The sequence below is a fragment of the Myxine glutinosa genome, chromosome 2, assembly GCF_964187855.1.
Source record: "Myxine glutinosa chromosome 2, kmMyxGlut1.1, whole genome shotgun sequence".
In the NCBI taxonomy this organism is placed as follows: Eukaryota; Metazoa; Chordata; class Myxini; order Myxiniformes; family Myxinidae; genus Myxine; species Myxine glutinosa.
Window position 1 is genome coordinate 43,522,771 of NC_136262.1, and position 13,192 is coordinate 43,535,962.

At 48.8% G+C, this 13,192-nt stretch overlaps 1 protein-coding gene across 1 annotated transcript in view; it reads left to right on the forward strand.

Annotated features, from left to right (window-relative positions):
* The window catches only part of LOC137422386 (CUB and sushi domain-containing protein 3), a 1,172,941-nt gene that overhangs the window by 306,695 nt on the left and 853,054 nt on the right, over nucleotides 1–13,192 (forward strand). The window contains 1 exon segment of the mRNA XM_078772588.1: nucleotides 7,796–8,003. Within this exon segment, the coding sequence (XP_078628714.1) occupies nucleotides 7,796–8,003 (208 nt within the window).

The following is a 13,192-nucleotide window of genomic DNA, read 5'->3' on the forward strand; positions in this document are numbered from 1 at the left end:
CCCTGAGCAGCTTAGTGCTGCAGTTTGAGTACTTTGAATAAAGACTCTTTTATGAACCGCGTTGTCCGCTTGCTCCTTGCATAAGCATTAGCGCGCGCAGCATCGCGCTTTATATGGTGACCTCGACGTTGGATCTGCCGTAGCGATCCTTCCGAACACGACGCCATTGCAATGGCAAACGACAAGGCAATGGCGATTAAACTTCCCGAATTTTGGGAGGCCCAGGCCGAAGTCTGGTTCGTTCAAGCCGAAGCCCAATTTCAGCTTCGGCGCCTCACCAACGACGACATGCGCTACTGCCACGTCGTCGCCTCCCTCGGGCCCGGCACGGCCGCTCGAGTTGTGTCCGTCCTTCGCCACCCACCGGACGGCCACAAGTACGAGGCACTCAAGCGGCTACTCCTAGCCACGTTCGGCCTCACGGACGACGCACGGGCCGACCGCCTCCTGGATCTCCCCGAGCTCGGCGACACGCGCCCGTCGGTCCGAATGGACCATATGCTGTCACTGTTGGGCGACGAAGCCCCCGGTTCTCTATTCCGGGCGCTTTTCCGTCGCCAACTTCCAGCGCAGGTTCGCCTCGCGTTGGCCAGGACCGGGCTAACGGAACCCCGAGCATTGGCAGCCGAGGCGGACAGGTACTTCACGGCTTCGGATACGCGGGCGAGAGTCGGTGCGGCCGTCACGGACCTCGAGGCTGATGCTGCTGATGCTGCTGATGATGCTGATCCACAGCATCAGCTTACACAGCATACGCAGCATGCTGATACGCCCCTCGTGACCGCCGCCACGCCCCGCCCACCGCCGCGGCGAAAACCGCCAACTCCACCGGCCTGGCGAAGCCAGCCACACTCCTCCAGCTCCACCACCTGGTGCTGGTTCCACGCCAAGTTTGGCCATGAGGCTCGGCAATGTCATCCGCCATGCTCCTTCAACAGGTCGGGAAACGCGCGGGCCGGCGCTCAATAGTGGCGATGAGCGCCGGCCGTTCGAGCAGCCTGCTGTTCATAACGGACACCTTATCCGGGCGCCATTACCTGTGCAACACGGGAGCGCAGGTGAGTGTCGTTCCCGCCGGCACGTCAGACAAGCACGCCGCGGGCGGGGGCCCCGCGCTGCTTGCCGCGAACGGGACGCCCATCCGTACGTACGGAAAACGCTGCCTCTCTCTGCGGTTCGGAGGGAAGGTTTTCCGATGGACGTTCGTCACCGCCGACGTGCCCATGGCACTGCTTGGCGCGGACTTCCTGTGCGCTAATGGGCTCCTGGTCGACGTAAATCGCAGACGTCTTGTCCAGGCCGAGACGTTCAGCTCGCTCGCTTGTGCGCTGCCCAGCTCGTCGAGCAGCTCAACGAGCGGCTTGCCAAGCGGCTTGCCGAACGGTTCGGTTCCGGCCACGTTGGTCTGTACGCTTCCGGCAGCGGACGCATTCACCCGCCTCCTCGCCGGCTTCCCGGCCCTCACGCGGCCCACCTTCTCGGCGGGGGCCGTCAAGCACGGCGTGGCCCATCACATCCCCACCGTCGGGCCACCGGTCTACGCCCGGGCACGCCGCCTCGGGCCGACGAAGCTGGCGGTGGCAAAAGCGGCGTTTGCTACCCTGGAGCGACTCGGCATCGTTCGGCGCTCAGAGAGCGCTTGGGCGTCGCCGCTGCACATCGTGCCGAAGCCCGGCGGGGGATGGCGACCGTGCGGGGACTATCCCCGTCTCAATGACGCCACCACTCCCGACCGCTACCCCGTCCCCCACATTCAGGACTTTTCCGCCCGTTTGGCGGGCATGTCCTTCTTCTCGAAGGTGGACCTCATACGCGGCTACCATCAGGTCCCCGTCAGGCCGGAGGACGTCCCGAAGACGGCGGTCATCACGCCATTCGGACTCTTCGAGTTCCTGCGGATGCCCTTCGGTCTGAAGAATGCGGCTCAGGCGTTCCAGCGACTGATGGACAGCGTCCTGCGTGACTTGGATTTTGTCTACGTCTACCTGGACGATATCCTCGTCGCCAGCGCGTCCCGCGAAGAGCACCTACGCCACCTCCGCACGCTCTTCGAACGCCTGGGCCAGCATGGCCTGATTGTGAACCCCGCAAAGTGCCGGTTCGGCGCAGCCGTAATCGATTTTCTGGGGCACCGTGTCACCAAGCACGGAGCCGTCCCCCTGCCGGCCAAGGTGGAGGCGGTGAAGGGGTTTCCGCGCCCCCGCACGATCAGAGGGCTGCAGGAGTTCCTGGGCATGGTGAACTTTTACCATCGGTTCCTGCCCCGTATCGCCCAGCTCCTGCGCCCCCTGCACGAAGCTCTCCGAGGTAAGCCGGGCAAAGTCGACGTTACCTGGACCGAGCAGATGGACACGGCGTTCACGGGCGCGAAGCTCGCCTTGGCTAACGCCACCATGCTCGCGCACCCGGCGCCCGATGCACCGATCGCCCTCACCACCGACGCCTCGGACTACGCGGTGGGCGCGGTGCACGAGCAATGGGTGCGTGGAGCTTGGCAACCGCTGGCGTTCTTTAGCCGGCAGCTCCGCCCGCCGGAACGCCGTTACAGTACCTTCGACCGCGAGTTGCTAGGGCTTCACTTGGCGGTCAGGCACTTCCGCCATCTGCTCGAGGGCCGTGCGTTCACGGCCTTCGTCGACCACAAGCCACTGATCTTCGTGATGGGCAAGGTCACCGAGCTGTGGTCGGCCCGGCAGCAGCATCACCTCTCGGCCGTGTCCGAGTACACGACGGACATCCGGCACGTCGCGGGGAAGGACAACCCGGTGGCGGATTGCCTTTCCCGGGCCGTCGCCCACGCAGTCCACCTCGGCATCGACTATGCCCAGATGGCAGCGGACCAGGCCGCTGACCCCGACGTCCAGGCCTTGCGGACCGCCGTCACGGGCCTCCGCGTCACCGAGGTGCCGTTCAACGGCGCGGGCGCAGCCCTCTTGTGCGACGTCTCCCTCGGGCGTCCTCGCCCCATCGTGCCCGCGGGCTGGCAGCGCCAGGTGTTTGACGCCATCCACGGCCTGTCCCACCCGGGCGCGAGGGCCTCCCAAAGGTAGATCGCCGACAAGTTCGTCTGGCCTGGCCTCCGGAAGGCCGTCCGCGGCTGGGCCAGGACGTGCCTTGCGTGCCAGCGCGCCAAGGTGCACCGGCACACCCAGGCCCCGTTGGCCCCGTTCACGGTGCCGGAACGCCGGTTTGACCACGTCCACATGGACCTGGTGGGACCTCTGCCCCCCTCGTGGGGTTTCACCCACGTCCTCACCATGGTGGACCGCACCACCTGGTGGCCGGAGGCCGTGCCCTTGGCGTCGACGACGGCGGCGGACGTCGCGCAGGCTTTCATCGCCACCTGGGTCGCCCGGTTCGGCGCCCCCTCAGACATCTCGTCCGACCGCGGCCCCCAGTTCACCTCGGAGCTCTGGGGGGCGGTCGCGCAGGGGCTCGGGGTCCGGCTGCACCGAACCACGGCCTACCACCCCCAGGCTAACGGCCTGTGTGAGCGATTTCACCGCTCATTGAAGGCCGCGCTCCGGGCCACCCTCCGCGACGGCGGCTGGGTCGACAGGCTCCCCTGGGTCCTGCTGGGCCTCCGGACGGCGCCCAAGGAGGACCTGCGCGCATCCGCGGCGGAGTTGGTCTTCGGGCAACCGCTGCGGGTGCCGGGCGAGTTCCTCCCCGACTCCACGGCACCATGGTCCGTGGCACAGCAGCGCTCCGCTCTGCAAGAGACCGCCCAGAGGTTCGCCCCGGTGCCAACGGCATGCCACGGGCACCCACCGACGCACGTCGCCCCGGAGCTTCGCACGGCGGAGTACGTCTTTGTCCGCTACGATGCCCACCGGACACCACTGCGGCCCCCGTACGACGGGCCTTTCCGCGTGCTGGAGACCGGGGCGAAGCACTTCACCCTGGACATCGGTGGTACTCCTGACCGCGTTTCTGTAGACCGCCTCAAGCCGGCCCACCTCGATGTGGACCATCCACCGCCAGTGGCCCGACCCCCGCGTCGGGGCCGCCCCCCTGCGGGCGGACCCCCGGCACCGCCCAGCCCCACCGCCCCCCGGTCCTGCAGCCGGAGGCATCCCAGATGGCATCCCTGCATCCCAGACGCCGCCAGTCGCCAGGGGGCGCTTCGGCCGGGTCATCCGTTTGCCCCGCAAACTGACCCTTCAGGTGCGCGGGGATTCTGGGGGGGCGCGTGTGGCGGACACGAAAGCACTGACGTGGTGACATGACCCCGCACACCAAGTGGGGATGGGCCACGCCAGGGAGAGAGGCGTGGCCTCACGATATACACGGGGCGCGCAGCCCTGAGCAGCTTAGTGCTGCAGTTTGAGTACTTTGAATAAAGACTCTTTTATGAACCGCGTTGTCCGCTTGCTCCTTGCGTAAGCATTAGCGCGCGCAGCATCGCGCTTTACCAGCATACATCGCTAAAGTACCAAATCGAGAGATCGCAAAATCGCTGAATTGCTCATTCACCGAATGTTTGATAAATGTCATCCAGCCCAGCACAACATTGGCTGAAGCAATTACAATGAATCCACCAGAAGGAAGCAACATTTTATCTTGGGTATTGTACCCTGTACCATAACATTTTTTTTATTTCTCGGATTTTAAAAAATTGCACCCATATCTGTAGGAAGCGGTTCAGTTTGGCGTTTTTAATATGGAACGGGTAAAGCCTAGAAACAAAGAAACCCTTTAGAATTACTCCTTTAGAATTCCCCTTTAGAATTACACATTAGAATTACACATTATAATTCCCCTTTGGAATTACTCTTTGGAACTCTTTAGAATCACCTTTTTAAAAAATTACCCTTTAAAACCCATTAGAATTATCGTTTAAAATTACCCATTAAAATTCCCGTTTAAAATTACCCCTGAAAACCTATTATAATTATCCTTTAGTACCCTTTAAAATAACCCTTTAGAACCGATTAGAATGATCCTTTAGAACATTAGAATTACCCTTTTAGAACTTTTTATAATTAAACACGATGGGTTAGAAAGGTTCTTCTTCATTTTTGACGGAAGAACATAGCTAAATATTGAAGTGGCTTCACGGCTTAAAAATAATACAACTAAATGCAATGCACCATTATGATGTATATTGTATAACGATGCCGCCATGTGCTGCCATGCTGCGCATGTGTGACAAATACATTCACCATGATCAGTCTGTGCATGTGTGTATTAACGTGCTTTGGCAATGGCAGCATTTCTGGTGCACGTGTGAGTCTTCCTGTTTCTTGTATGACTCCCATCTAGTGTTGGGATAAATGAACAACCACCACCTGTTGAATGCCATTTACGCATGCGCAGAGTGAGAAACTCTCCCGTGAAACTCACCCACGACTAGCTGCCTGCAGACCTGACAAACTGACTTCCTCTTATCAAGCACTCAACATATTGCTACCAATGGAATCCTTTCATCTCCTCTTCTATTGGAGGCTGGAATGCCCCAAGGCAACGTCTTGGGCCCATTCTTGATCCTAATATTGACATCAAAATGACCTCGCCAATGTACTGGAAAACACTTTATTCCTTTTTGCAGATTCTTAAATGGCATTATGTTTTTGCTAAGCAGACAGCAGCTGTGTTGGTCTCTGCTGTGAAGTGATTAAATGCTGGTCTCTTCCATCCATCTTGGCAAATCTCAGTCTCCTCCTGTCATTCCAGAATAATTTCCACTGTCAGCCAATGGAAGAGGTCGATCGTCTTGAAGTTCTAGGGCTTGTTATTAGAGGCAACCTCTCTTAGGCTGACGAAGTAGCAAAGATGGCCACCAATGCTAGCCATAGACAGGACTTCCCACATCATTCCAACTCATGCCTCGAAAACTCTGAACTAGTCCCAGTGTACAAGGCTTTTATCCATTTCTTAATGGAGTACTGACTGCTCTCTTCAGGGCTGGCACCTGCTTCACATCTTTCTCTCATAAAGGATTCTGTGGAAATTAAAGCCCAGGATACTAAATTGGGGCATTCCAGCCTTGACAGGGAGAGGAGATGAAAACATTCCATTGAGAGCCATGTGATAACTATGAGAGTGGAGGAAGTTTGTAATCCATGAGAGGAGGTGGCCTTGCATGCCATAGGTAGAGTGTTTGGAGAGCAAGGTGTAATGAGTGCCAAACTTTATCAAATGCTTGAACTATGTCTGGAGAGACAGTTCTGTTCTTATGTTTGAGATTAAGGGCTTCTATCCATTGTTGGGAGAGCAGAAGCAGCATGTCCAGGGTAGAGTACACAATTCTGAATCTGAACTGATGGTCTCAGATCAGGCTGTTAGAGAAAAGGGAGGATTTAAATGTCAAAGACGCTTTCTTCTTCTTTCCTGCACTCGCTACGTGATGTTGACTAGCGTTGCTCGTAGGTCGGAGAGAGACATTATTTTCCATTCCTGCTTGTGTGCCATAATATTTGATTATTTTATGGCCTGATGTATCCATTTAGATCCAAAGTTGCACTCTATCAATCTATTTTTATTCCTCCGCTCCGAAGGTGGCTGGAGGAATTATGTTTTCGAGTTGTCCGTCCGTCCGTACAGGTTAAACCTCGTTTTTCTCAGCAACCACATGTCCGATTGAGACAAAAGTTTCAAGGTAGGAGTGACACCAATGCAGAATGTTTTTATGATAATTGTGACATAATAGGTCACGTGGTATGGCAGCCATCTTGGATTAAACGCAGATAATTAAAAAAATATTTCTCGGAAACCGTTGAATGGAAAAATTTGAAACTTGGCACATTGTCAAGTACTCTCAATGGGGACAAAAACACGATAATGATGACATCATAGGTGAAGTGGTATTCCAGCCAAAAATGTTTTAATCGAATTCCTTATTTTAAAAATCTGAAATTACATGATCTATGACCCATTTGTATTGAAATATTTAATTTATGAGATCATAGGACACATGTTTTGGCAGCCATATTGGATTTAACCTAAAACCTAAAAAGAACATCTTCTCCCAAACCACCAAATTGATTGACTCAAAACTTTACGTGTGTCATTGAATAGGCATGGCGATTAAAAGATGATCATGAAAACATCATTGGTCACATGGTGTGGCAGGCATATTGGATTGAAGGAAAATATTAAATAATTATATCTCTGAAAAAGCTTTCCCTATCGATGCAAAATTTTACAAATATCATCGAACAGCACTGTTGCATATAGTTTGAAAATGATGTCATGGGCCACGTGGTTTCACAACCATCTTGGATAGAAAAACGAACCTTATCCGATCAACACAAAATTTCACAAACGTGATCACCTTCCCATACCATACATATGCAGAGTGTACATTTTTTAAGGTCATATGTCACGTTTTTAAGGCAGCCATATAAGCTTGAAAGCCGATATTTAAAAAAATCCCTTCTCTGAAACCGCTTCACCGATCGATGTGAAACCTTTAATTGCTGGTGAAAATGTGATACTTGGGAACAGCTGAAGGGATTTAAATCAAACATGTTTATTTTTAGGACAGTGAACGATGGCATCTACCCGTTGTGGGACTATGCGGAGGCATATTGGCGACACAGTCACATTGCTCTAGTTGTTGTTTACATTGTTTCATTCTGTACATGTAACTTGTATCCTTTTAAAATCAAAATACTATTTCTCACAATTGCTTGACAAATATCCAGTAGCTTTTATAAAGTTTTGTTATCGAGATTCGTTATGATGTCATAAGGGACCAAATTTAAGTTGTCGATTGAAAATGAATGGCATTGCATCTATATGTTAGAACGGCTGATACATTTCCAGGTGTATTTGCATGCTTTGTATACAGCGAGGGGGGCATGTGGCAGCACCGTCAGAGGGCCAAGTGGTGTCCTAAGTAGCCCTGGGTTCCCAAAGGAGTATACCAACAACGTGGACTGCACATGGCTTGTTCTTGGTGAACCTGGTGACACCGTCTCGCTCATCTTCACTGACTTTCAACTCGAGGATGGATATGATTTCCTGGATGTATTGGGTGCAGATCTTCCAGCCCTCTCGTGAGTTTCCACCTTGTTTTTTTTTCTCCCAATAATTTATTACTCCATTAATGAGTATATCCTCCACAATCCCATCCGTCCTTTCCACTTAAAAAAGTAGACATATTTTCATGTACAAAATCACTGCTTTCATAAGCCTTTTCTGTTGCATGGAAACCAAATATAACCATGTCTTTCCACTGCATCAGGTAGTTAAAGGTAAAGGATGAGCAAGGAAAGGTGAAACTCTAGCAAGAAAAATGAACTGCAAGTGATGCAGCTGTAGCTGAGATTCATTATTTTTCACAAAAAAAAGAAAATACTGTTCAGGGTGATCCAAAAAGACCCGGACAACTTTGGTTGTTAATATATTTAGAACCACAAATGATACAATGATACACTTTGGTTTATATGATACAGAAACTCAAAGTTTTGTGTACACCATCAGTACACATCAATGTGAGCTCTGTTTGTCGCGCGCAGGATATCAAAGCGCCACATGAGTTATTGCCATGTTCGGCTCAGCACGTTTGCGTCCACCAGTGTGCATGCAGCTGTGATCCGAGAACGAAGATCGTGCAGGTTTGCCAGCTTGGTGTTGTGGACAAGACAACATCTTTGACAAACTCCCACAGAAAAAATAAAGGGGGGTTATGTCTGGTGATCGTATGGGCGTGTGGGCGAGGCGTGTCCGTCCTGCGACCTGGACATTTTTCATACAGGACGGCTCGAACGACTAAGGCCCAATGAAGGGGAGGCAGCACCATCCTGTTGAAAAATGATATCGGGTTGCAGGTCTTCAATCTGTGGGAAGGCGAATTCCTCCAACATGTTCATGTAAATTGTTGAGTTCACTGTTTCCTCCGCAAAGAAAAACGGAACCACCAAGTGGTTATGGAGAAGGCCGCACCACACATTGCCTTTGGACTGTCACGTATGGCGTTCAATGACCACGTGGGGGTTTCAGAACCCTAGATCTTCACATTGTGCCAGGTGACCTTCTCCGATACATAAAAGCAAGCCTCCTCTGTGAACATGACCCTTTTCAGGTAATCTTCATTATCCTCTATGTGACTGAGAATTTGCAGGGCAAACGCCTTGCATTTGGGTCTGTCATTTGATTTGAGTTCCTGCAGAATCTGCACCTTGTAGGCATAGATCTTCAGTCGTTTATGCAAAATCCTGTGTACAGTGGTGATTGGTAGTCCCAGTTCTCTGGATGTGCGTCGGATTAATTTTCTGGGAATTTGTTGAAAAGATTCACACACTCATTCAACGTCTGCTGCATGTGTGCTTGGTCGACATGTACTTTTCTGTTTCTGGCAATTTCCAGTCTCCTTAAACCTTTTGTATCACTCTCTGATGGGGGATTCCTTCCATACCTCGTGTGGAAATTGCTCTGAACTTGCATGTCGGACCTCGTCTCGATGAACCATTCGACGCAAATGAGCTTTCTCCTGTGGAGTCGCCATTTTCTTTTACATTATACCACCAGACCTGAAAATAAAGAAAACGTTGTGTTTCTGTATCATATAAAACAAAGGGTATCGTTGTATCATTTGTGTTACAAAATATATGAACAGCTAAATTTGTCCAGGTCTTTTTGGAACACCCTGTATAATAATGAAAGCCACCTGCTCTTTAATGACATTGTTACTCTGCTATTTTACTCGAATACAATACATAATAAGGCATAGCCTTTCATCTTTCCACACTTGATCTCTCATTTTGTCCTGAAAATGATGTAGAAACGATGCCTGCATTATTTCATGAAAGCAAAGCTTATGGTTTGGCTCAGGAGAGGTTTATTTCGATCTTCATTACATCTGTCGAAAAAGGTCAAAACACAAGGTATGTTGCTCTCACGTCGCAGACAGGCTCGTGGCTTCTCTTTTTTACCACCTGCACTCCAGTCTGCCTTCCTGTGCTCTCTCAATCCCCTGACCATCCTCAACTCCACCACGATGCACACATTTTCCCAGTATCATCCTGGTTAAACTCTCAGGCTTATTGCCCACCTCAAATCCTTTGTTCCTCTTCTGTTTGTGGAACTGCCATCCTGAGGCTGATGAATCCCACTCTTCCCTCAAGGGTTTCAGGTCATCTTCCATCCAGTGTCATTCACAATCCCTACTTGTGGTCTTTACCCCAGCTAACTCTACCTAATCTAACCTTATTACCCTGTGGTCACGAAGCAAAAAGCAGGGTTAGGCGATCGGGTACGTACATGCATGTCTGCATTTTCAAAATTCATCGGCAACCGTTGGTCCGATTGACAGGAAATTTTACCATCGGTGCGCGTCCGCCTCTAATATTTTTTGTTCACAATTATGACGTCATAGGTCTCGTGGTACGGACGCCATCTTGGAAAAACATTACACCTTTATATCTCCAAAACCGCTCAATGGAAAAATTGAAACGTGGCTCATTGTAAAGAACTCCATATGGGGAATAAGTGTTGATAACGATAACGTCATTGCTATGACATAATTTGACAGGGACGATGTTTAGTCTGATCAGTTCGAAATTTCTTGAGCCTGATCTATGCATCAATTATATTAGAGAATATAAATTTATGATGTCATTGCTCACGTGGTCTTGGCAGCCATATTGCATCAAAGAAAAGCCCCTTCAGAAACAGAAGAGTTAGCTCGCACCAAGTTGGTTGCACAAGGTAAGTATTTTATGCATGCCATCTAGTGACTTGCAGGTAACAACGCCTCCTCTCTCTTCTCTTTTGCTGTTCATTCATTCCTTTGTTTTTGGCCCTACTGTGTATTTTAACCCTCTGCAATATCGCTCTTCAATATGCCTGGCCTTGGATATAAAAGTTGTGTGCCTTAAGGGTGTAGTACTGGTGAAAAATTGAGAAAACTACATAGGTACCTTTGAGAGGCCTTTACACAAAAACAAAGTCAAGTTAATATCTAATTTTCAGTTTTTCTTGAAAGATATAATCTTGGCTTTAACTCAGACCAGTTTCAACGCTTCTTTGTCATATTACATGCATATAATTTGCATAAATTAGACCGTCAATAAAAAACAAGGAAAAACAAAGAACACATTTCTACTTCTATCTTCTATGTCACCTATCATTCTTTTCACACAAAACTTGGTACATGTATTATACATGTGTTACTCTACTACCTGATGAGAGGATTTTGTGAAATTATGTCAAATGTTCACTAATTAGCTAATTATGCCAATTACCAGATAAAACTTGGTTGTCCTTCAATAAATACACAATGGCTACTCCTATAAACAAAAGCCATCATCATTTTAAAGGAAGTGATATTCTGAATATCCTGTCCAAATTTCAGCCCAAAAGAATGATGCATTTCCCAAGTTATAACAAATTTCATGCAAAATATTATATTGAATTGAATTTAAATTTGAATTTTTCAATAATTAGGGGTACTTCTATGACCTCTAATAGCATGATTCTTGTTTATAAGACTATAAGGAAACTGTTCAGCTAAAAACAAAAAAACAAACAAAAAAATCACCTGTTCACCAGTACTACACCCTTAAAGGTGCTTAGTGGTTTTGCAGAAAAAGCCATGTTGTGTGGAAGAGATTATAGGTAGCTTTGTCAAAAGTAGAACCACTTGAATGTAGTTTCTTTCTTCGCAGTTGCTTTTCACACTGAGTCTTGTGCCATCATTGTTTTTTTGTCTTTATCATCCAAAACACTCCCGTGCACCTTCCCCACAATAAAACGATGCATTCCTGGATCTACAGATTGTTTTGTGGTCCTCTAAGTGGCTACTTGCATTTGCAGACAACCTGGACAATAAACAATATAAATAGGTACCAGGAAAGCGATTTGTTTGTCAGGCAACAGCGAAGTCTCAAACTGCTTTAAAAATTGCCCACGGAGTGTGATCAGCACGGAGCCTGGCAAGGGCCTTTTTTCACGTCAGCCTTTTTGACACAATGATGCAAGTGATTATTTTGTGGTTGTAAATGCCATTAAACATGGCCAATACCTAACCCGCCACAGGGTACTCACCATGCAGCCCAATCTTTGAAAATTGACTCCGGTGAATTAGTTCAGATTAAAACTGCTTGCCAACTCCAGGGAGCTGTAATGGTCCTGATTTACAAGGGGGTGGTAACAAGCGTTGATTGTTTAAATGAAATTGATGTAACCCTTTTGTTCTGTATTATGTAAGAGTAATCATGTTTGAAAATGAGGATTGCCTGGCATGGAAGTATATTGTCAAAATTTCCAGCACGTGTGTGTGTGTGTGTGTGTGTGTGTTTGTGTGTGTGTTGTGTGTGTGTGTGTGTTTGTGTGTGTGTTTGTGGTGGTGTGAGTTGTGTGTGTGTGGTGTTTGTTGTGTTCATGGTGTGTGTGGTGTGTGGTGTGTGTTGTGTGTTGTGTGCGTTGCATGTTGCATGTTGTGTGGTGTGTGTGGTGTATGTGTCAAGTTTTTTTATTTATCTGTTACAAGGTTTTGGAAATGTTTTACCATGTTGAATTTACTAATTTGATAACAAGTCAGTTTTCATAGTGATTGTGACGTCTCTAGCCGGGTCTAATCAAAAAGTGAATGTGCTGCTGGTGTTTCTTCGTCCCTCAACCGACAATCATCTCCATCCCTTTGGAAAACTATATGGTGTTCATACAATACTTACCTTGCGCAGTCAACTTGTTCCGAGCCATCTCTTCTGTTTTTGAAGGTTTTATTTTCTTTGATCCAATATGGCTGCCGGACCACGTAAGCAATGACAACATAAATTTATATTCTCTAATATAATTGTTGCGTAGATCTCACTCATAAAATTTCAAACTGATCAGACTAACAGTTGTCTCTATCGAATTATGACGTCATAATTAAGGTACCAATTATGACATTGTTAAAAACACTTATTTCCCATGTGAGGTTCGTTACAATGTCAAAAGTCAAAAGGTCATGTTTACATTTTTTTTCCATGGAGCGGTTTCGGAGATATCGAGGTGCAACATTTTAGATTTTTCCAAGATGGCGCCTGTACCATGTGACCAAGACGTCATAATTATCATTAAATATTCTGAAGGAGGAGGTAGTACTATGGTGAAAATTTTGTACCCATCAGACCAACAATTGCAGAGTTAAAAAAAAACAAAAATACTTAAATGCAGACATGCACGTACGCATTCGATCGTCTAACCCAGCTTTTAGCTTCGCAAGCGCAGGGTAAAAAAAACACTGGTGATGTCCCAC